This window comes from Vitis vinifera, chromosome 7, assembly GCF_030704535.1.
Source record: "Vitis vinifera cultivar Pinot Noir 40024 chromosome 7, ASM3070453v1".
Lineage (NCBI taxonomy): Eukaryota > Viridiplantae > Streptophyta > Magnoliopsida > Vitales > Vitaceae > Vitis > Vitis vinifera.
The window spans coordinates 21,558,922-21,583,478 of NC_081811.1; the positions used below are offsets into that span (position 1 = coordinate 21,558,922).

The 24,557-nt window shown below is 40.5% G+C and overlaps 1 protein-coding gene across 3 annotated transcripts in view; it reads right to left on the reverse strand.

Annotated features, from left to right (window-relative positions):
- The window catches only part of LOC100245435 (sphingoid long-chain bases kinase 1), a 48,182-nt gene that overhangs the window by 17,924 nt on the left and 5,701 nt on the right, over positions 1-24,557 (reverse strand). For 2 of the 3 annotated variants that reach the window (XM_059738370.1, XM_059738369.1), the window contains 6 exons: positions 24,445-24,522; positions 11,829-11,981; positions 9,311-9,735; positions 8,845-9,213; positions 641-734; positions 520-557 (listed from right to left, as the gene is read on the reverse strand). In XM_059738370.1, the coding sequence (XP_059594353.1) occupies positions 520-557; positions 641-734; positions 8,845-9,213; positions 9,311-9,735; positions 11,829-11,901 (999 nt within the window). In that variant the 5' untranslated portion in view covers positions 11,902-11,981; positions 24,445-24,522. The remainder of the gene's footprint in view (positions 1-519; positions 558-640; positions 735-8,844; positions 9,214-9,310; positions 9,736-11,828; positions 11,982-24,444; positions 24,523-24,557) is intronic. The other variant, XM_059738371.1, reaches the window with a different exon arrangement.

The following is a 24,557-nucleotide window of genomic DNA, read 5'->3' on the forward strand; positions in this document are numbered from 1 at the left end:
TATATATCCATCTACTAGAGACCAACACAAGATATTTTTAGGTATATAAACACACCCTTATAGTCTGTGTCTATACGTCCCAATATATTTATCTTTTTGAAAAAAAAAAAAACATTAATTCTTAGTGCAGAAATAAGATTTAATACCCCCAAAAGACCAAAACCCTAAAATCACTAACCTAACTCCTAAAATTAAAACTATGCTACAGTTAGTTGAACCGTGAATTACCAACTTTCTTCTGCAATTCATCAGATAACTTCTTATTAATTGAAAGAAAAATATTAAAATAATTAAAAAGGTTCTAAACAGATTTTAAGGTTCACCAGACATGAAACATGGAAACCGTTCTTCTCCAAATAATCCAGGCTGACTTGATGGAGTTTGGTGAAACTCCTTAGAAGTTCACATTCCTGGAAAGCTATGTGGTGACGAAAGAAATTTATAGAAGATGCAAAATAAAGGATTAGAACTTAAACAACCAGAAACAACAATGATCACTAAAGCAGCAAAATGACTGACCTCATTGACAATTCCATCACCTCCAATGCATATAATTCCTGAAAAATGATGAAGATATTGAAAATGCATAAGCAAAGTGAATATCATACGTATTGTTACATAATAAACCAATTAGTAGTACCATCAGGACATGTGCTGAAGTCTACACTGGATGCAAGCTCTTTAGCATGGCCAGCAGAAGATGTTTTGACTACCTCCATCTTAAACCCTGCAAGCTGGCACAATTTGCAATTCCAAAATATGTTACATGATATGAATACGAAGAAGAACTACACTCAGCTTTCTTCACTCATCATACCATTAGTATCTCCCTTATGAGATGCAGCTTAAAATGCAAGAGGTACAAGCAAAATCCCTATTGTCCCTCACCATGAGGTCCACACTGAGAGGTGTGGCAAAAGTCTCAAGCTCAGAATGCGAATGAGAATCAAGAACTTTCTTTTTTCTTATATGCACTGTGTTCCACTGAGTTTCTATCAACCACTCTTAAGTTTGACAGATGGTTTATTGCTATGAATTTTATGAAACTTAAGATCCATTTAAGTTTTCCATTCATCACAGATTAGAAGAAATTAAAATAAACAAAATGATAGGGTTGTTCCTCTGCTTGGGAACAACTAAAAATATTCTGTGAAGGCTTGCAAGAGAAGGGGAAAAGTTGGTTCTAATGCCCAAGCCTTCATTTGGGACAGTAATGATGATTTAAAATTCATTTTGGGACTAGCCAAGTTGGTATGTTAAGTTTCTATTTTAACTAGTAATTGACTTTTAGTAAAGTTCATATTTTTTTTTCTAGTTCTCTTATTATATTAGAAAAAATTATATATTTTTAACTTTCAAAATAATATTCCTTTCCTATATCTTTTCCTATTTTTGCAAGGAATTAAGGAATTAGGAAAGTAGTTCTGCTAGGAAAGGGTTATAAGTCTATATACCTATGTTGTCCTTTTTTTTTTATGACAAGTAAAGGAGTATTGTATTAAAAAAGTATACACGATGTACACATATACAAAAACCAATAGGGGCAAGAACGCACAAAAAATGATTGCACCCTACGTGGAGCCTAACCAATCCACAAAATCTATCAAAGAAGTAACACTATCCCCCATGTACACTCTAACCCAATCCCAAAAGATATACAAAAAAGAACTTTTGATTGTTTGATCTAAGCCTTCCCTATCCTCAAACGCTCTCCTATTCCTATCCTTCCAAATAGACCAAATAATGCAAAGTGAGGCAACTTGCCAAGTCTTTTTCCCTTTTTTGCTAATAGAGCAACCATTCTAACTTAAGAGTGCCTCTCTCATAGAAGAATGCATCACCCATTATACATGAAAAAGAGCAAAGACCAGCTGCCATAATAAGCTTGCTTTAGGATAGTGCAATAGAATATGATATCCCGTTTCCTCTGTAGCCTTACACATGTAGTATCTATTTGACATCCTCCATCCCTCCTTCTAAGCTGGTCCTGTGTCAATATTTTTTTTTTTTTTTTTGATAAGTAAAAAAGAAATACATAAATAAAGAGGCAAAAAGCCACAAAGCATACAGGGTATACAAGGCGGCTAGGGCCTCAAAAAACAAAGACAAAAAGAATCACCTCCCCTTAAGTGGATGCTACCCACTCCAGGAAGCCTATAAGAGAGAAAGCCTCCTCACCTAAATACAATTTGACCTAACTTTGCAAATTACAAACAAAAAAATTCTTTAGCTTCTGAATATTCAACACACCCCCCCTAAAAGCTAATCTATTTCTCTCATTTCATACCATCCAAAAAATACAAAACGGAATGGATTCCCAAACCTTTTTCCTTTTCTTCCCCACAAAGGGGCCCCTCCAGCTAGTTAAGACCTCTTTTACAGTTTTTGGAAAGACCCATTTAACATCTACTAACCCAAGGACAATATCCCACAAAGCTTTAACCACTATACAGTGTATAAGAATATGATTTACATTTTCTCTATAAGCTTCCTTGACCTTGAACTAACCATTTCTTCCTTGCCTCCAAATAATTCAGTCTTCCTCCAAAGAAGGCCTATGACCCCTCAGCACATGGAGCAAATCCCCAACCATATCTAGCTCCCAATCATTGAAGTCCCTCAAAAAATTTAGGTTCCAACCTCCTTGACCAGAATTTTGGTCCCACATTTCCTCAACCGTTGAACTCCTTTGAACACCCATGACGAAGAGATGAGGGAAACAATGGGACAACACTGTATCAGTACACCAAACATCTGTCCAAAATCTGATCTTGGTGCCCTTCCTAGCTCAGAATCTCATGTTATCCCAGCACTAATCATATTCTTTCCAAATCTCCTTCCAAACCCCTACTCCAACCGCCCCATTAGCCTTCTTTGGCCTCCATCCAAGACCCTCTTGCCCATACTTCATCGTAATCACTTGTTTCCAAAGATTATCTTTGTCACAAGCATACCTCCATATCCACTTGCCAAGCAAGGCTTTGTTCAACATGGCTAGCTTCCTAAGGCCTAGCCCACCCTTGTCCTTGTCAGTACAAATCACTTTCCAATTAACTAGATGAATTTTCCCCTCTAAATTTCCCCCTCCCCATAGGAAGTCCCTTTGCACTTTCTCTAGCCTTCTAGCAACAATCTTGGGCATTCTGAAAATAGACATTTAATAGATTGGCATGCTAGCCAAAGTACTTTTTATTAAAGTGATTCTTCCCCCTTTGGAAATATATTGTCGTTTCCAAAGCGCAAGTCTCCTCCTTACTCTCTCTTCCACCCCATTCCACATATAAGGAGCTCTATTAGGAGCCCCTAGAGGAAGTCCCAAATACTGAGAGGGCAAGGACCCCACCCTGCAGCCTAACTCAACAACCAGCTCTTCAATCTCCTCCACCTCTCCAACTGGAATAATTTCACTTTTGGCTAAGTTAATCCTTAGACCTGAAGCCGCTTCAAACCAGAATAAAATTCAACTTAAATGAGTTAGATGCTCCTTACTAGCCTCGCAGAACACAATTGTGTCATCAGCAAAAAATAAATGGGAGATGTTCAAAGAGGATCTGCTGCCACCCCTAATGTTACACCTGATAAAAATCCCCCCTCCACGGCTCTCCTAATAAGAACATCCAGCACTTCCATTCCCATAACAAAAAGATAAGGAGATAGGGGATCTCCTTGTCTAAGGCCCATAGTGCTAGGGAAGAAGCCAGCAGGCACCCCATTAACCAAAATTGAGAATTTGGTTGAAGACAAGCAACTCCACATCCACCCCAACCACTGAGACCCAAAGCCCATCTTTTGCAATACCTTCAACACAAACTTCTAATTGATGCTGTCATAAGCTTTTTCTATGTCCAATTTGCAGATAAGGCCCTTTTCTTTTCGTTTCTGCCACGGGTCTATCACCTCATTTGCAATTAAAGAAGCGTCAAGAATTTGTCTTCCTATCACAAAGGCATTCTGAGTAGTAGAGACCACCTTTCCAACCACTTTCTTAAGCCTGTTAGCTAGCACTTTAGCCAATAACTTATAAAGCCCCCCCAGAAGGCTAATAGGTCTAAAATCTCCAAGGTCCTCAGCCTCACTTTTCTTGGGAATCAAAACCAGAAAAGTATTGTTGAGGCTCTTGAGGAAAGAGCTATGCTCGTGGAATTCCTTAAACATTTCTAGGATCTCCTCTTTAACAAAGTCTCAACAACTTTGCCAAAAAGCCATAGTAAAGCCATCCGGACCAGGGGTTTTATCCCCATTCATCTCCATCAAAGCCGTATGAACTTCATCCTCTGTAAAAAGACTCTCTAGATTCTCTGCTTCTTGCTAACTGATTTGATCAAGCTGAAGCCTCCCAATGTCCGCCTTCCACCCCGTATCTTCTGAGAGCAACTGATAAAAAGCATTAGCAATTCCTTCCCTAACCTCCTGCTCCTCTGAAAGCCATTCCTCATTGATCTTAATTCTGTCCAAAGAATTGTTTCTATGATGAGCACTTGCCATACGATGGAAGAAACCCGTGTTTCTATCCCCCTCCCTTAGCCAGATCTCCCTTGAAAGTTGTCTCCAATGAGTTTCCTCTAGAAGCACCCACTTTTTGTAATTTTCTTTTGATTCTTTTTTTAACTCTGTTTCCTCCACAGTCAGGCTTCTCTCGTTTTCCATCCGGTCCCAGAAGTCCACTTGCTGCAGGGCTGATTAGCCCAAGTTGCCTCCCAATAAAAAAAGCTAGCTCTTATAGGGGCCTAAGAGTTCCACACTATACTGTGCGGGAAAGATTCTGCTCTTCTACTTGCTAAAGAGAAGTAATAAGATTGAACTGAAAAAACCCCATTCTTGGTCCCCAACCAAACCATGTCATCAATGGTGCCCGAAGCAATGAAGTAGTTATGCAACCTCCTAAAAAACTATCAACATCCTCTGTCTCCCAATCATTGAACTATCTAATAAACCATGGACCCCAACTACCCCCATCCCAAACATCTACCACCCAAGCTACTGATTAAAAAAACAAAGCTCCTATGGTAATAATCAATGGAAAGATGACAAAGACCATGGTTTTAAATGTAGAGATTGGGTATATATGGTATGAATATGTGCAAAAGAAATTTGAGCATGGATGTTGGAATAGAAGCGATGAAAATAATGGATGAAGTTAATGACTCCCTCTAGTGAGATTGGGGCTATAAATGTTGATAATTTTCAAGAGGCAAAAGAAGATTCTTCTTTTCTTTTAGTTTTTAGATGCATTCTTACTGCAAAAATGGAGATACGATGCACATCTCTATATTCCAAACCATAGTATGTTGTGGGAATGAAGCATGTAATCCAATTATTGATGGAGGTAGTGACTTGAATCTAATGGTTGAGGCAACCGTTGCAAGGTTGAAATTGTCAACAGAATCTCATCCTCAACCATAAGAGACAGCATGAATCAATAATGCTTTTATTTTGATGACAAAAGGAAGTTCCATATCTATTTTTCATGGACATTATAATGATTCTATATGGTGCAATGTGATTCCCATGACCATTATATACCTTTTTCTTGGTTGACCTTGGCTCTATGATCAAGCTGTGTTTTATCATGGAAGAGTTAACACATTCTTTCACATTCAATTAAGAGGACATTATTTATGAAGCTTATGAGTATGGAACAAATGAAGCAACATCCCGAAGAGAAGCCCAAGGATGTTGTTGAAACCCAAAAGAAGCCTATGTTTGTTCTTACCATGAAGAAGTTTGAAAGACAGAGTATGTGGCTTAAGGTGGAAGGTTTTAGAGACGTGATCAAAGAGTGGTGGCAGAAATACTAATCCTAGGGCAGTCCAAGTGTTGTGCTTTTTAAGAAGATGCAAGCCTTGAAGAAGGACCTTAAGGTTTGGAATAGATAAGTGTTTGGGAATGTTATAATCAAGAAAGAAGTTGCATTGGAGATGATAGATTATTAGGACAACATCGAAAGGGTGGGACCTCCCTTTGAAGATAATAGGAGGAACCGGAAGCAAGCAAAGAATGAGTACAACCATTTAGCCATTCTAGAAGAGATCTCATGGAGATAGAAATCCAAGGCTCTATTCAACCATTAAGGGCAGGGAATAACAACACAAGACTCTTTCATCGTATGGGAAATGTTCAACTAAATGGTGATCCCATCCGTAGCCTCAAAATAAACGAGATTAAGACAGAAGGCGAGAAAAAGCTTAAAGGTGATATTGTAGCCTATTTTAAGTTTGTGTTCAACATCCCCTAAGCAACGAGACCAAATATAGTAACAAATTTCTTCAAGTGTATTGGTGCTTCAAATAGAGTCTTTTTGGAGCGCCCGTTCTTAGAGGAGGAGGTGTTGTTTGCTCTCTCTAAGATGGATGGGAAAGCACCAGGGTCAAATGGGTTTTCTATGGCTATTTGAAAATTTTGTTGGCTTATAGTGGATAAGGAGGTGATGCTGTTTTTGCGAGGATTTTCACTTGAAGGAGGTATTTAGGCACAATCTTAATGCCACTTTCTTGGCTCTTATTCCTAAGAAGAGAGGGGAGGAGGACATTAAGGATTTTTGTCCAATCAGCCTTATGGGTAGTATCTACAAGCTTCTTGCTAAAGTGTTGGCGAATAGCCTAAAGAAGGTAGTTGTGAAGGTGGTGTCATTTTTCCAAAATGACTTTGTGGAGGTGGATAGATCCTCGATGCAACTTTAATTGCTAATGGAGCGATTCAAGGAAGAGAAGCTCTAGGGCTAGGTCAATTTGCAAATTATATATAAAAATGACTTATGACCATGTGGAGTAGAATTTTCTCCTTTCATAGATGTAAAAAGGGGGTTTTGGTGTGAAATGGAGAAATTGGGTTTAGTTCTGTGTCTCTTCTATAAGGATGTTAGTTTTAATTAATGACTTCCCTTCAAAGTTTTTCCAAACTACACGAGGTTTACGACAAGTGACCATTTCTCACCTTATCTTTTTGTGTTAGTTATCGAAGCTTTAAGTAATCTAATCTCAAGGGTGGAGCCAGGAGGGTTTATTCATGGCTTTAAGATTAGGGGTAGATGGGGAGGAGGTTTCCAAATCTCCCACCTCCTGTTTTTGGATGATACTCTTCTTTTTTGTGAGATTTTTTATTTTTTATTTTGATAAGTACTCTTCTTTTTTGTGAGATTAATTTGGATCAACTAACTCCCACACCGTGCCCTTCTCTCACTTCTTTAGTGCACCACCCCCCTTCAACTTGCCCATACTTGCCCACAATTACCCTTTTCTAGAGAGGGTTCCTTTCACTAACAAATCTCTAAGACTATTTGCCCAAAAGAGCCTCATTAAGGATGGATAAATCTTTGATGCCCAAACCCAGTTCCTGTTTCTCCAAGCAAACAATAGTCTAATTCACCAAATGCGGCTTTTGTTCCATAATTACTTATCACTAATGATGATTTAAGTTCATCTAGGAACTTGTCATAGTTACTATGTTAAGTTTATGTTTTAGTTCTTAGCTGACTTTTGTCAAGTTTCTATTTCTTTTACGTCTTTCATAATTTTAAAAAACTTCTATTTCTTCTACTTTCTAAATAATATTCCTTTCCGATATCATTTCCTATCGTTGCATGGAAAACTAAGGAATTACAAATGTTTTCCTATTAGGAAAGGGTCATAAGAGTCTATATAATAATGTAAACTTCTAAAGTAAAAAGGAGGAGAGTTTTAATAAATATTTCAGAATCTATTATGCTTCCTTTGTGAGTGTAAGTGTTTTTTCCCTAATTGCAATTGCTTATGAAACCCTATGTGTGATTGCCAAGGATTTCTTTCTTTCTTTAGCCATCTTTTATTTTTTCCACCCTAAGAAAATTGTATAGTGCTAGAAATTTTAAGATCCCACATCATACTCTTAAGCATTCATTAGTAAAATTCTTAATGTGCAATGCAGGCTAAAAAGATTTGAGTGCTAAAAAGTATGGACTCAACAGAAGCAAAATCAAAGGAGAAAAATAAATCATAACCCAATATAGTTAATAAAGGAGAGGCTAAAATTTCAGACATAGGCAAGTCCTTGAGTCGAAGAGTGCTTAAGTCACAGAAGCCTTACATTTTGAGGAATTAAGGTCTTAATTCTCTAGGTTATGCCTCTTTCCATAAGGGGAGCAGCCAAGAGTGAACTTCAACAGCCGTTTTCACTATTACTAGATGGGTGTGTGCATTACACATGTAGGATGTAACACATGAAAGAAGTTGATTGGGTAAGACATGAGAGTGTAACATGTAGGAGAGAAGTTGAGAAAGATTTCAAAAGAAACATCATTAAACCCAGAATTGTGAAATTCAAATTGTAGCTTTCTTTTGATTTTTTATAACAAGGCAAGGGATTCTTTTTTTTCTTTTTCTTTTTTGCAACATTTCACATGTTAAGATGGAACACTAATCCACATCTTCCTTTGCTAATAGTATTATAAGAGAAATAAAACCTAGCCAGTCTTTTTATGCTCTAGCAATGGCAGCGGAAAATATATTTAAGCATGTTGAGATTCAAACCCTACACCTCAAGAGTAATAGTAATAAATAAATAACTAGAACATTAATGTCATTATTTTGTTTAAAGAAATGAAAAGAAGCACATAACAGATGAAAATATTTCTCACTTGGGGTGGGAAACAGTTGGACAATACAAAAAGAACCACGATGACTCCAACTAAATGACATGGAACTCTTATAAATTAATCTAGTGTGGTATTAAAGCTAGCACGAGCATGGAGACATATGGCTATTCTGTTTTTCTGTATGGTTTGCACCAAGAAGATCCCTTTGGAAGAATATGTAAAAATAATTAGCATTTTCAGAATGATGCCCATAACAAACCAGAAATGCAATATACCTTAAATATGGGTTCCACCATGCCTTCGAAAACTTTACTTGATCGACCACGTCCAGACCGGGGATTTAATATCACAAGCACTTTTGGTGGACTTTTGCATTTTATATGAGACTCAGGATGAGAATCAATTGCAACTAAATCTGAAGCCTGTTTTTTTGAAGAAACCAGAGGATGAGGCAAACAATTTACAAAACATTGCTGATCTGCAAACCCACTAACCCACTGAAGTGCTTCTTCCAAGCTGGAAGCCAGGAAGCGGTAGTCTTTCCGACTTCTTCGAGTCTTCATAAAACAAGAAAGGCCACATGAAGCCTTATTTATTGGGTATGAATGCACAGTAAAATGTCTGAGACCAGAGCTGTACGATACCTGTCAAAGTAATGAAACAAAATATCAATTCTCATTCCAAGGAAGAGAAGCCACAAATTTAAAGAGAAAAAAGTGTAACCAGCCTGGAAAAGCTTACTGAAATCACATCCTCCAAACACAAGATATGAGAACCCCAAACTAATGCCTTGCTTGTAAGTTTAGCATCAACAGCTTCTTGATTTGTAACTTCAGTTGAAGTTTGAACATCAGTACTTTTACTGGTCTTTCTCTTGTCCAAAACCAGTTTTCCTGAAAATACTTCAACACCCAACAGATCAGACTGTTCATCTCCCACCTCAATTCTGTGCTCCTCCCTCTTTACTTTCTCTGGATTATCACTGGGGAAACTGATCTCACTCCGCTTTGAAGCCTTCACCTTGCTGCGTTTCTCTGGAAAGACAATTGGGGAAGAATGCTGCCCTGTTGCAATTTGAGAACACAAGCCCATGCGACGAAGAGACTGCTGGGATGCCAGTCTTAAAGAGCCACTATTCTTGGAAAGACTCCCACTTTTCTGCATATCTGTTAAAAGAAAACGGTGACAACAACTCACGGAGAATAGATGGAAATAGGACTTGCAGATGGGGTCCATAAACAAATAACCACAAGAAGAACATTCATATCATTAGTTTCTACTTGTCGATAATAATGGGAAAAGGTTTAACAAAAATGAAATGGAATAAAAATACAAGGAGCAAATGAAATATTTGTAAATAATATACTAGCAATGCAACCTTTAACTGTATTAGAATATGTGTAAATGTGCACAACATGAATAACATTTGTAACAAAAACCTGGATTGATTGCTATAGTTGCAGTTACAATTTTGTGTCCTCAAGATAGTGTTGGCAGTTCTGTCCTAAGTTGAGTTGCCAATATGGTTCTGAACATTCAATCAACCTCTTCTTGAAAAGGTTGAATTTGAAGAACTCCCCAATTTGTCTATGTGAATCCCTTTTTTTCCTTTTTGATAGGCACATTGCATTCATTATATGAAACAGAGCCTAAACAAAAAGGTGTGGCAAAGCATTCACAGTGTACACAAGGGCACCAGAAGGTTCACACCTAGTCATGGGAAACGCAAAAAAAAAAAAACTCCCCTCACTACATAGAGCTCAAACAATCAATAAGGTCTAGCATGAACAAAGAGCAATCTTCTATGTACACCCTAACCCATTCCAAAATGCCTATGCAAATCTTTCTTTGAGCACACCATTGAGATGGTGAGGGACCTAGACACCCTACTTTCAACTTTGAAAATACAAAAGGTTCTAATGTTGGTTAATTACATCATAAATGTTTAGCATGAAGCCAAACCAAGTACAGAAGAGATCAGTCCCTCAATCTAAGAAGTAATTTAATAGACTGATCAAGAGTCTAACTCATATTTCAATCCATCAAGGTGCCCTTTTGATTGATTCATGCTGAAAATTAGAGATTGATCCATCCAAGGGTACTCTTGATAGATTAAATGTCAATCCCACCTCAAATAGGAACCTTCCATATTTATATCACAACTCTGTTAGCCAACCTAAAATGCTTCCCTGTGTATATATAAAACTCAAAAGGATTATTTTTTTAATGAGTAAACAAAGAAAAAAAAAAGAGGAGGATTCTCATGCATTGAGCTTGGGAAAACATTTGGAGATTTTCCTCAATAAAAATTTTTTCTTAATGAAAAGAATTTCCATTATTTTTTTAAAAGCCTCGAACATTAGAACCCTCTGATCCTTTCCTACAACTGGGTGCAACTTGTGAGGAGCCGTTGAACCTGTTGGATCTTTACATTGTGCATTGGATCTACTAAAATTGAATTGGAAGTGTTCATGGAGCAGTGTAGAAGTCACAATGTGATGGAATGATTCAAAAGCATAATGTACTGTAGACTAAATGTGATGGAAAATTTGATTGTGCATCTTCGCAATTGATTAATGTATGCAACCCACAACTCAGGGTGACCTCTATTGCTTATTGAGGGAGAGAGAGAGAGAGAGCAGAAGAAGAAGGAAAAAAGAAAAGGAAGTCCAGAGTGTGCTTTAATTATGATTAAAAAGAATTCATCCTTCAGTTATTGACAGGAGTCTTGTGCAGTTTGTATTTGAACCATGGTATAAAAGTTTCATGTGCTTTAGGTTGAAGATTCCAATCAAAATCAAAGAAAGCTATACTTCTAGGAATCTGAAGATTTACATGGTATGTGTATCTCTGCCCATGGACAGGAGCCTTGATGACAATTAAGGTTTTGAATTTTGTATATGCACATTGTTGTTCTAAATGTTCTGGTTTTCCAATAAAATTTAAAAAAGAAAAAAATTCACTTCAGCTAAACCATAGTTCACATTAAGCAGAGTTTTTTCTTGTCTCTCATAATGACAAATTTGGCATTCAATATTTTAACTCTCATGACTTCTTCCTGCGTTTCTTCAGCACTTAACAGGACATTACAAAAAAAGCAACAGATAGAACACCATACACAATCAATTGTTTTCATGGTTGCTCACTTATCACATAATCTCAGTCAAAATAATGTTTTATAAAGATAAATATGCTTTTGAACAAAGTCCTCCAGTGATGGATCATATGAGAAGCAGACCTCCAGGATGGTGAGATTTACCTGGATCCACAGGGCTCGTTGCTAGGGCTTTCTTTACAGCTCCACTCAGATTCTCATGCCATGAGCTGATCATAGAGAGCTCCCTAGGACTTCTCCATTAGGGTAGACAAGCAGATAGTAAAAAGCCTCCAAACAGATGAAAATATCACTCACCTGTTATAAAGAAGAGGGCAGAAATGAAATTGTGGCACATAATCCATTAATCAATAAATTGCATTATCTGTGAGCAAAATTTTATAGGTGTCAAAGGACAGCTTTGATGTCCACACTTCTTTCCTTATTTTAGCCCACAATTGTTTCCTTATTTATCCATTTATTATTCTATACAGTTAGCATACATTATTTGACAGATTATAGTTTACATGTATAGGGCTAGAATCATGCGGGAATTTATTTGCTTTTATTTGCTTTCCATGTATAACATCCTTGTAAAGTCTATATATAATATACAAAACTCAAGGCCAAGGTATTTCAGCCATTCACACAATATTTTGACATGGTATCAGAGCAAGGTTGCTAATTTTTCTTCCCTCAAATTCTTTTTTGTCTTCTCGGTTTCGGAGGTGCCTCTCGTGTCTTTCGGTCAAGTTTGTGTTGATCCGTGCTGCACCCAACCACAACCATTTTTCTCGGTATTTCTGTGGCTGTCGTGGGTCAGTTTCTTCTTGGATTTTTTTTTGGTCCATCTTTTTGTCTCGGGTTCTATTTATTTTCTATGGATTCCGCACTTGTGTGTGTTAAGTTTACAGACACAACCTATTCTACCTGGGCATTTCAATTTGAACTTTTTTTCAAGGGAAAAGACCTTTGGGGTCATATTTTTTTTTTGATAAGTAAAGGAAATTCATTCAAAAGGCAAGACGCCACAAAGTATACAGGGGGTATACAAGGCAACTAAGCCTAAAAAACAACAAAACAAAAACAGCTCCCATTAAGTGGAAGCCATCCACTCAAGAAACCCTATAAGGGAGAACGCCTCCTCACCTACATACAGTTTGGCCCAACTCCACAAGTTACAAACAAAAATATTCTTTAACTTCTGAACGTTCAACACCCCCTCCCTAAAAGCTATCCTATTCCTTTCCTTCCACACCGTCCAAAAAATACACAACGGAATGGCTTCCCAAATCTTTTTCCTTTTCTTTCCCACAAACGAACCCCTCCAACTAACTAAAACATCCTTTACAGTTTTTGGGAAAACCCAATTCACATCTACTAAACCAAACACTATATCCCATAAAACTCTAACCACTGTACAGTGTATGAGTATATGATTTACACTTTCTTCCTCACAACCACAAAGAAAGCAGCGATTTGGAAGTTGTAACCCTCTTCTTTGTAGTCTATCCAAAGTCAGCACCCTCCCCCACGTCGCCTCCCATGCAAAAAAACAAACTTTAGTTGGCACCCTTGTCACCCAAATGCTTCTAGAAGGAAAGCCTGTATCCTCAGATCTCACCAGCAAATTATACGCTTCCTTTACCCTAAAATGCGCCCTTCCTCCTTTACTCCACAGGACTGAGTCTTCTACCCCAGAGGGTTTGTGGCCCCTCAAAATCTGAAGAAAATCTCCAACCAACCCCAACTCCCAATCATTGAAGTCCCTCAAAAAATTGAGATTCCAGTTTCCGTTACCCGAATTTTGATCCCACATTTCCTCAACCGTTGCGTTCCTTTGAACCGCCATAGCAAAGAGATGAGGGAAACAATGGGACAACGCTGTCTCTAAACACCACACATCTGTCCAAAACCTGATTGTGTTGCCCTTCCCTACTTTGAAGAACATGTTATTCCAGCACCATTCTGATTCTTTCCAAATCTCCTTCCAAACCCCTACTCCCACCGCCCCCATAGTCTTCTTTGGCCTCCACCCGAAATCCTCCTGCCCGTACTTCACTTTGATCACTTGTTTCCAAAGATTATCTTTGTCACTAGCATACCTCCATATCCACTTGCCAAGTAATGCTTTGTTCAACAAGGCTAGCTTTCTAATGCCTAGCCCACCTTTGGTCTTATCTGTACATACCACCTCCCAATTAACCAAGTGAGTTTTCCCCTCCATCTGTCCTCCTCCCCACAAAAAGTCCCTTTGCAATTTCTCCAGTCTTCTAGCCACCATCTTGGGCATCCTGAAGATTGACATTTGGTAGATTGGCATGCTAGCCAAAGTGCTTTTTATTAAGGTAACTCTTCCCCCTTTAGATATATATTGCCTTTTCCAAAGAGCTAGTCTTCTCCTGACTCTCTCTTCCACCCCGTCCCACATATAAGGCGCTCTATTGCGTACCCCTAAGGGTAGACCCAAGTACTGAGAAGGTAAAGAGCCCACCTTGCACCCTAGTTCAACAACCAACTCCTCCATCCCCCCCACCTCTCCCACTGGAATGATCTCACTTTTTGCAAGGTTAATCTTTAGACCGGAAGCCGCTTCAAACCAAAACAAAACCCAACTTAAATGAGTTAAGTGGTCCTTCCTAGCCTCACAGAATATGATGGTATCGTCCGCAAAGAACAAATGAGAGATATGCAATGGAGATTCACTACCACCCCTTATGTTGCATCCTGATAAGAAGCCCCCCTCCACAGCTCTCCTAATAAGAACATCCAACACTTCCATTCCCATGACAAAGAGATAAGGAGACAAGGGATCTCCTTGTCTAAGGCCTTTGGTGCTAGGAAAGAAACCTGCAGGCACTCCATTAACCATCACTGAAAATTTAGCTGAAGATAGACAACTCCACATCCACCCCACCCACTTAGACCCAAAGCCCATTTTCTGCAACACCTTCAATAGGAACTTCCAATTGATACTGTCATAAGCTTTCTCAATATCCAGTTTGCATATAAGACCCTTTTCTCTTCGTTTTTGCCATGAATCTATCACTTCATTTGCTATTAGAGAAGCGTCAAGAATCTGTCTTCCCCTCACAAAGGCATTCTGAGAATTTGAGACCACCTTACCACCCACTCTCTTCAATCTATTGGCCAACACTTTAGCCAATAACTTGTAGAGACCCCCTAATAGACTGATAGGTCTAAAATCCCCAAGATCCTCAGCACCACATTTCTTGGGAATCAAAACCAAAAAAGTATTGTTAAGGCTTTTAAGGAAAGAGCTATGCTCAAAAAATTCCTTGAACATTTCTATAATCTCCTCTTTAACAAACTCCCAACAGCTTTGCCAAAAAGCTAGAGTAAAGCCATCCGGACCAGGGGCTTTATCCCCATTCATCTCCATTAAAGCCCCCTGAATCTCCTCCTCTGTAAATGGCCTCTCCAACATTTCAGCCTCTTCTTGACTGATCTGATCTAGCTGAAGACTCCCAATATCCGCCTTCCACCCCATATCTTCTGAAAGAAGCTCTTTAAACGCATTAGCTATTCCTTCTCTAATTTCCTGCTCCTCTAGAAACCACTCCCCATTAATCTTAACTCTCTCCATACAATTATTTCTACGGTGAGCACTTGCCATACGATGAAAGAAGCCCGTGTTTCTATCCCCCTCTTTCAGCCATATCTCTCTAGAAAGTTGTCTCCAATGAGTTTCCTCCATAATCACCCATTTTTTGTAATTTTCCTTTGCCTCTTTCTTCAGTTCTACTTCCTCCATAGTCAGAATTCTGTCATTTTCCTCCCTATCCCAAAATTCCACCTGTTGCAAAGCTGCAGATTTATTACTCTCCAGCTTACCAAATACTTCCCTATTCCACACTTTCAGCTTCTGTTTGATTTCCTTCATTTTAGTGGCCAACTTATAGCTAGCACTACCCCTAACATCGATACCTTGCCACCAGCTGCGTACAAGCTCTTTAAATCCCTCAGCCTTAAGCCACATATTTTCAAATCTGAATGGGGTCGGGCCTCGTCTTATCCCACCCCCCACTAGCATAATTGGGAAATGATCGGACACCGGTCGGGGCAGCCTGCACTGGTTAATCCCACTGAATTGATCCATCCAACTAGGAGACACCATAAACCTGTCCAAACGAGCCCAAGTCTGATTATGAAGACCCCCATTCCAAGTAAAATCTCCCCCCTGCAGCGGCAGATCCACCAGCCCAAGGTCATCCACAATTTCAGCAAAGTTTCTCATAGCTGAACTAATCCTCCTCTGCCCACTCCTTTCCCTTGAGAACAAAGTAATGTTAAAATCCCCCCCTATGCACCAAGGATCCTCCCACAGCCCTCTGATCGCCCCAAACTCTTCCCATAAAGCATTCCTCTCTGCCTTAGTAAAAGGGCCATACACTCCCGTAAAAACCCATACATTTCCATCTTCTATATTACGAAATCTGCAAGACAAGGTAAACTGACCCTCCTCCCAATCTAGCATGTCCAGGGCCCTTCTATCCCAGCATATAAAAATACCACCTGATGCTCCCTCCGCATTCACTGCTCTCCAGCCTAGGAATCTCCCTGCTCCTATACTTCTCGCAATGCTATCCGTCATACACTGCACTTTTGTCTCCTGAATGCACATTAAGTCCACCCTCTGATTTCTAATAAATGTCTTAATTACTTTTCTTTTGGAGCTGTCATTTGCCCCCCTCACATTCCAGCTCAATATTTTCACCTTCATTGGACAACTACAATTTGGCGCCCTTTGCCCTGTACCGAGCCTTTCTGTTTCATCCCTCCCTCATAGTTTATGGAGCATTCTAAGCGTTTTAACTCCCTTTCAAATTTAGACTTTTCCAATAACTCTTTGCTATGTATTTTCTCCCTTCTTTTCCTGATCTTTGTCAAAAAATTCAAGATTTCCTTCTCCAATCCCTCCGTAGGGAAGCCCAGAAACTTGCTGAATCTTGCCAAACCACTCTCTTCCCAGTTACCCCCCATCTCACTTCTCACAATTTGAGCATCCTCTATAACACCTGCCCCTTCCATCTCCCTACCTTTGTCACTGTTGCAGTGTATGCCTCCCACTTCCTTACACTCCTTAATCCTTTCATTGCATGCCTTATACACTGTTAGCCACAGTGATTTATCAGCCCGACCCTCCTCATCCAAATCCCCAGAGTGATCGAAAGACTCCCCCCCCAGAGTCCGATCAAGAAAAAAAGAATTAAGATGAGAATTCCCCTTATCCCTTTTCCCCCAGGAACCAACCCCCTTTTTATACCTCATTGATTCCTCCTTAAGCGCCCTATCCGTCTCTGTCAGCCTCACCCCTCCTTGTAGCTTCCTTTTATTCTCATCCTCCCTCGCAGCAAAGAACTCTGCTTCTGGGAACTGACTGTGCGCAGGATCCGTTACCTCTTGGACTGCTAGTGCCTTAGAGCCCTTTTTTGTTGTGCAGGCCTTTAAACCAAGCAGGCCGTTAGCTGTCATCTGGGCTAGAGGCAGAGCTGAACCTTTAGAATAGCAGCCCACAACTTCCGATGGGCCATCGTCTGGGCCAACATCACTTACAGCCTCCCCTTTGTTCTTAGAGTCTATGGACCCAAACAAAACGTTAGGCCCGCCCTCCCTTCTGATTTGCCTTGGGCCCGCGATTGGGCTTGAAGTCTTTATCTCATCAGTTGGGACCCAATTGCAGTTTGACGGGCTTGGCACTGGGCTGGTCTCCATCCGACCCGACCCGCCCCCCTGCAGCAACGTCCCATCATCTGACGGGTGCAGCATCTCGAGCCTCCCGCTCCCCCAACCCTTCATCACTCGCTGCCCCGCGCATGGATCCTCCTCACCCCTAACCTCCCTGCTTTGCCGATCCGCTTCAGCCCTGCATTTCCTCCTCAACACCGGCCAACATTCCCACCATAGGGACACAACATAACTTTCATCCTCCCCTTCAATTTCCAACACGTTGGGTCTGGCTTCCCCTTCCCATTTCACTAGGATTCTAGCCCATTGGAGATCTCTCATCGATCTCGTATTTTCATCGGCGGTGATAAAACCACCACATGCATCCCCTACTCTCCTCAAAATTTCTGGGCTCCATAACGAAATTGGGAGCCCCACAATCCTTACCCATACGTCCCTTCTCTCTTCCCCCTCTGCCCAACATCCGCTCCTAGGGCTCCAATGTTCCAACCTTACCGGGGTTCCTTCCCACGCGCAGCTCCCAGAGGAAACGACTCGTCGAGCCTCCTCCAAATCTTCAAATTCCAGCAACGCTTTCCTCTTATTCAACTTAGCTAGCCCTAGGTTACCTTTGAGATCCCAAGACTTTGCCCAGAATTTCCCCCATTTCTCGATATCATCTTCCCCCCCTGATCCTTCTCTCCAGCTCGCCACAACACAATTTTGCAATTTCCTTTTTATCCCTTCTGATTCCTCTTTTGTCACCTTTATTGTAGCAGCATTTAGGTTACCCGTCGTCGACTTTCTCACCATCGTTGCATACGACCCTCCCATCGCAATTTTCTCCACAACCTTTCCCTTGTATTTTTCCGGATTTTTACCAAAAAACCCTAACACCTGTTTGAGTTTCTCCGCCATTATCGTCCACCCCTTCTTATCCCTACGACCTCTTGGGACAAAGACGCAGAACCTTTTCCCCTCCACATCAGAGACCCCTAGGCGAATGAACCCCCCCGCTCTGTTTGTCCCCCGAATCATAGAATACACTCGCCCCTGCTCCTTCCAATCCCTTCCCCATGTGGTTTCTTTCTCACCATTGATACAGAGGTTCAACCCTTCCAAGAAGAACGTTAAGCTCTCCGCTCCCAGCCGAACCCATGACGAGACCCCTCCCTTCTTCTCCACAATGCATCCTTGGATCTTTCCTCTTTTCTCTTCCACTGCGATCTCAAACTCCTTAGACTCCACTGAAAACCTACTCTCCTTCCGTTTGACTTGCGACGCCGATCTCTCCTCCTCCTCCTCTCCATCGCAGTCGCCGTCGCCCTCTCTCGCACCCTCTCTCACTTTCTCTCTCATGGCCTTTATTATGTCCAGATTTTTCCCTTTGGGGTCATATTGATGGCACGAATGTTGAAAAACCATCCACTTTTGACAAATCTTAGGGTGTTGGGTCTTCTCCTTCATGGGCTATGCTTGATGCACGCATCATGTCTTGGCTTCTTGGTTCAGTGGAGCCTCATATTGTCACCCACTTGCGGCCCCATCGCTCCGCTCAATCTATGTGGGCTTACTTGAAGAAAGTTTATCATCAGGATAATGATGCTTGTCGCTTTCAGTTAGAACATGCAATTGCCATGTTTCAACATGGTAGTCTATTAATCTAGGACTACTACTTGGCATTTCTGACTCTTTGGCATGAATATGCTGATTTGGTTACAGCGGATGATCCTATTGCCGCTCTCTCAACTATTCAGACTATTCACGCGACTACTCGGCGTGATTAGTTTCTTATGAAACTACGTCCAGATTATGAATCTGTCCGCTCCTCTTTACTGAATAGATCTCTTGTTCCCTCTTTTGATATTTGTTTTAGTGAGTTACTTCGTGAAGAGCAACGCCTTAGTACTCAAGCTATTCTGGAGCAATCTCATGGCAGTTCCAAGACGGCAACTGTAGCTTATCCTGCCCAAGGACGCGGACCACCTATGCATTCTAAAAACTTGCGTGTTTCTATTGCAAGGAATATGGGCATATTACTGCCACTTGTCCTAAGAAGTTTTGTTCTTATTGCAAGAAGAAGGGTCACATTATCAAAGAATATCGTATTCGCCCCCAGAATCGTCAGGCCCAAGCATTTCAGACTTCGGTTATTATCCCTCCTGTAACAACTTCTACAGCACACGACTCTCCTTTAGTTGCGTGCTCTGTTCCTGCACCTCCTGCACCAGATTACTGCACCCCAAAAATGGTGCAACGGATGTTAATTTCAGCATTATCAGCAATGGGGTTCCAAGGTAACAATTCTACTAAACTCTGGTACGTGGACTCGGGGGCCTCTAATCACATGACTAATAATCCCACCGCTTTGTGTCATGTTCGGCAATACATTGGTTAATCTTCCATTCATACTGCCAATGGCAGCTCTTTGCCCATAGCTGCTATCGGCGATGCCTCTTCTAAGTTCACTGATGTGTTTCTTGCTCCTCAGCTTTCCACGAATCTTATTTCTGTTGGCCAATTAGTTGATAACAATTGTGCTGTTAATTTTTCTGGTAATGGTTGTGTTGTGCAGGACCAGGTAACGGGGGAGCCGATCACGAAGGGACCTAAAGTGGGGCGCTTGTTTCCACTATTTTTACCTGTTCCAGATTTTTCTCCACTTTCTTCTATTAAGTCTTTTGCTTGTAATAATGTTTCAGATCTTAGTATGGTGTGGCATCGTCATTTAGGACATCCCAATACTCAGATCTTATCTCATGTATTGAACTTTGATTTACCTGGTAATAAGGATCGTTCTTCTTTATCTCTTGAGTGTGATTCTTGCAAACTTGATAAAAGTAAAACTCTTCCCTTCCCTTTGCATGCAAGTAGAGCATCTCACTGCTTTGATCTTATCCATAGTGATGTTTGGGGACCTTCCCCGATTAGTTCACACGAGAAATTTAAATATTATGTGACTTTCATTGATGATCATAGCAGATTTACTTGGATCTACTTTCTTCGCTCTAAATCTGAGGTCTTTCGTACTTTCATTGAGTTTTTAGCATATGTTTTTTTTTTTTTGATAGATAAACAACCAAATATATTAGAAAAGGCTAAAAGCCACACGTATACAGGGAGTATACTGAACAGCCCTACACAAGGCTAGAAAAAACAAAAAAGGGGAAAAACCCCACCCATCCTCACCCACCCTCAAGTGGTTCCAAGCCACTCCAAAAAACCTAAAAGAGAGTATGTTTCCTCACCATTGTACACCCTAGCCCAACTCCACAGATTACATACAAAAAAATTTTTGAATTTCTGAATATCTAAAAACCCTCCCCTGAAAGCTAGCCTATTCCTTTCCTTCCAAACCGTCCAAAATATGCACACCGGAATGGAATTCCATATCTTCTTTCTTTTTTTCCCCACAAAAGAACCCCTCCAACTAAGTAACACCTCTATAACTGACTCTGGGAACACCCATTGAACTCCAAAAATGGCAAGGGTAATCTCCCAAATAGTTTTAGTCACTGTACAATGTAAGAGGATGTGATTCGCACTTTCCTCTTCATAGCCGCATAAGAAGTACCGGTTTGGGAGCTGCCACCCCCTTCTCTGAAGCTTATCCAAAGTAAGGATCTTCCCCCACGAGGCTTCCCAAGCAAAAAAAGACACTTTTGTTGGAACCTTATCCATCCAAATGCGCCTATACGGGAAATCCCCGGCTGAAGAGCCGCTCAAAGTTTTGTAGGCCCCCTTAGCCCCATAAACTCCATTGCCTTCCCACTTCCATCTCACTGAGTCCTCTTCAAGAGAAGTCCTGAAGTCCTTCAACAGATTCAGCATATCTCCTATCTGCTCCATCTCCCAGTCATTGAGGTCTCTAGCCAACCTGAGATTCCAACCTCCTTGACCCATGCTAGAGTCCCACACTTCACAAATTCTGGCATTCTTTTGACCCGCCAAGGTAAACAACTGCGGATAAGATTGAGCAAGCGCCTCGTTGCCACACCACTTATCCGTCCAGAACAAAACTCTGTTCCCCTTCCCAACCTTAAACTCAATGTTCTCCCAGCACCAATCCACCTCCTTCATGATGTCCTTCCACAACCCCACCCCAAAAGGCCCACACACTTCCTTTGTCTTCCACCCACATCCCTCTTGACCGTATTTCACCCCTATCACAGTTTTCCAAAGGTTATCCTTCTCATAGGCATATGTTGACAATCAATTTTCTATTTCTATTAAGACATTACGCACAGATTCCGGTGGTGAGTATTTGTCTACTGAGTTTCAAGCATTCTTGGCTTCTAAGGGTATTATTCATCAACGCTCATGTCCCTCTACTCCTCAACAAAATGGAGTTGCTGAACGCAAAAATCGTCATCTCCTAGATGTGGTACATACTCTCTTGTTAGAATCTTCTGTTCCATCCATGTTTTGGGTAGAGGCTCTGAAAACTGCTACTCACTTGATTAATCGTTTACCTTCTCAAGTCCTACATATGGAGTCTCCCTATTTCCGCTTATTTGCTAAGCAACCTAGTTATGATCACCTTCGTATTTTTGGTTGTGTATGCTTTGTTCATTTACCTCCTCATGAGTGACATAAATTATTTGCTCAATCTGTTCGATGTGCTTTCTTAGGATATAATATGTGTCAAAAGGGATTTGTTTGCTATGATCCTACATTACATCGTACAAGTATTTCTAGGAACGTTATTTTCTTTGAAAATCAACATTTCTTTCCTATATCCTCTTTTACTATGGTCCTCCCTTCCTTTGAGCAGCAGTTCTCAGATCTTCATCCAGTCAATTCTCGCTTTCAACCAGGTATTATGTATACGAGACGCTCCCGCCCAGTCTCTTTCAGTAGCTCACTCGATATCTGATCCTACCACGCTCCAGATTTAGTCAATTGCAGCACCTCCAGCACCTTTAGTACATCGCTCTCCTCGAGTGTCTGTACCTCCGAATAGGCATGGATTTCCCTCTTCCACTTTTGGCAATTCTATTTCAGCCCTTACTGCTGCATTGTCCAATTTTGATATTCCCACATGCTACTCACATGCTGCCAAGCATGATTGTTGGCGACAAGTTATGCAGGAAGAAATTGCCGCTCTAGAGGCCAATCACACTTGGGACATTGAGCTCTGTCCTCCCACTATTGTTCCTCTGGGTTGCAAATGAGTTTACTCAATCAAGGCCCGATATGATGGAAGTTTGGATCGTTACAAAGCTTGGCTTGTTGCACTTGGGAATAATCAGGAATATGGTGTCAATTATGAAAAAACCTTTGCTCTTGTGGCTAAAATGACTACTGTTCGTACGATTCTAGCTCTTGCTGCTTCCAGTGATTGGCCACTACATCAGATGGATGTAAAAAATGCTTTTCTTCATGGGGATCTTAAAGAGTGTATTTATATGAAGCCACCCCCGGGATTGTTTCCCTCTCCGACTTCACATGTGTGTAAGCTTCGTCGCTCTCTTTATGGTCTCAAACAGGCTCCGAGGGCCTGGTTTGATAAATTCCGCACCACTTTATTACAATTTTCATTCAGGCAAAGCAAGTATGACACTTCCTTGTTTCTTCGGAAATCAGACATGGGTATTGTTGTTCTTTTGGTTTATGTTGATGATATTGTAATCACTGGTTCCGATTCTGATTTACTTGGTCAGCTCAAAACTCATCTCTCCGAGTCCTTTCATATGAAAGATCTTGGGTCTCTCACATATTTTCTTGGTCTTGAGGTGCATCATAGTCCCTCTGGTATTTCCCTCAATCAACATAAGTATGCGAGTGACTTGGTGGCTATAGCTGGTCTACAAGGGGCTACTTCTGTTGATACTCCCATGGAATTAAATGTCAAGCTTCGCAAAGAGGAGGGCGACTTACTTGCTGATCCCAGTTTATACAGGAAGTTGGTGGGTAGCCTTGTTTATCTCACCATTACTAGACCAGACATTTCTTTTGTTGTACAACAAGTCAGCCAGTTCCTTCAGACTCCTCATCATCTTCATTTGGCTACTGTCCGTAAGATCATACGCTATGTTCAAAGCACTTCTACTCGTGGCTTGTTCTTCCCTGCAGACAATTCTACTCGCCTTGCTGCTTATAGTGATACTGATTGGGCTGGTTGTGTGAATACCAGTCGCTCCATCACTGGTTGGTATGTGTTCTTAGGTGATGCATTGATCTCTTGGAAAAGTAAGAAGCAAGACAGAGTCTCTAAGTCATTTACGGAATCTAAGTATTGGGCGATGTCTCTTGCTTGTTCTGAAATCATTTGGCTTCGAGGTTTGCTTGCGGAGTTAGATTTTTCTGAGACCGATCCTACATCTCTACATGCCGATAATACAAGTGCTATTCAGATCACGGCCAATCCTATCTATCATGAGCGCACAAAGCATATTTAAGTGGACTGTCACTCTATCTGTGAAACCTTTGAAACTCGTGTTATCACTTTTCCACATATTTCCACTAACTTACAAATTGCTGATATCTTCACCAAGACTCTCTCTCGTCATCGACATTGCTTGCTAAGTAGCAAATTGATGCTTGTTGATCAACCTGCATCAATTTGAGGGGGGCTGTCAAAGGACAGCTTTGCTGTCCACACTTCTTTCTTTATTTTAGGCCACAATTGTTTCCTTATTTCTCCATTTATTATTCTGTACAGTTAACATATATTATTTGACAGATTATAGTTTACATGTATAGGGCTAGAATCATGCGGGAATTCATTTACTTTTATTTGCTTTCCATGTATAGCATCCTTGTAAAGTCTATATATAATATACAAAACTCAAGGCCAAGATTTTCAGCCATTCACACAACATTTTGACAATAGGAGCATACAATTTTATTTTATAAGTAAGAGAGTGAATACATTAAAAGAAAGGAAATGCCAAAATAGCATCCCAAATAATACAGGAACAACATGCAAATTTTAAAATAAACCAAACCAATTGAAAACTCTTACCACCCAAAGCATCAATTTTATTTTATTTTATTTTATTGGTAGGCAAAGATGAATTTATTAACCAAAGTATCATGAATTGTGGTTGGGAGGAGACATCAAGGAAAGAAAGAAAGAAAGAAAACAAACCTCATAAACTTAGGAAATCCAACTAGATATGTCTTCATCCCGAACACAAATCAAAGAGAGCAGATTGATGAGAAAAACCTAATTAGTATGGAGCAAATTAGTAGTAGACATTA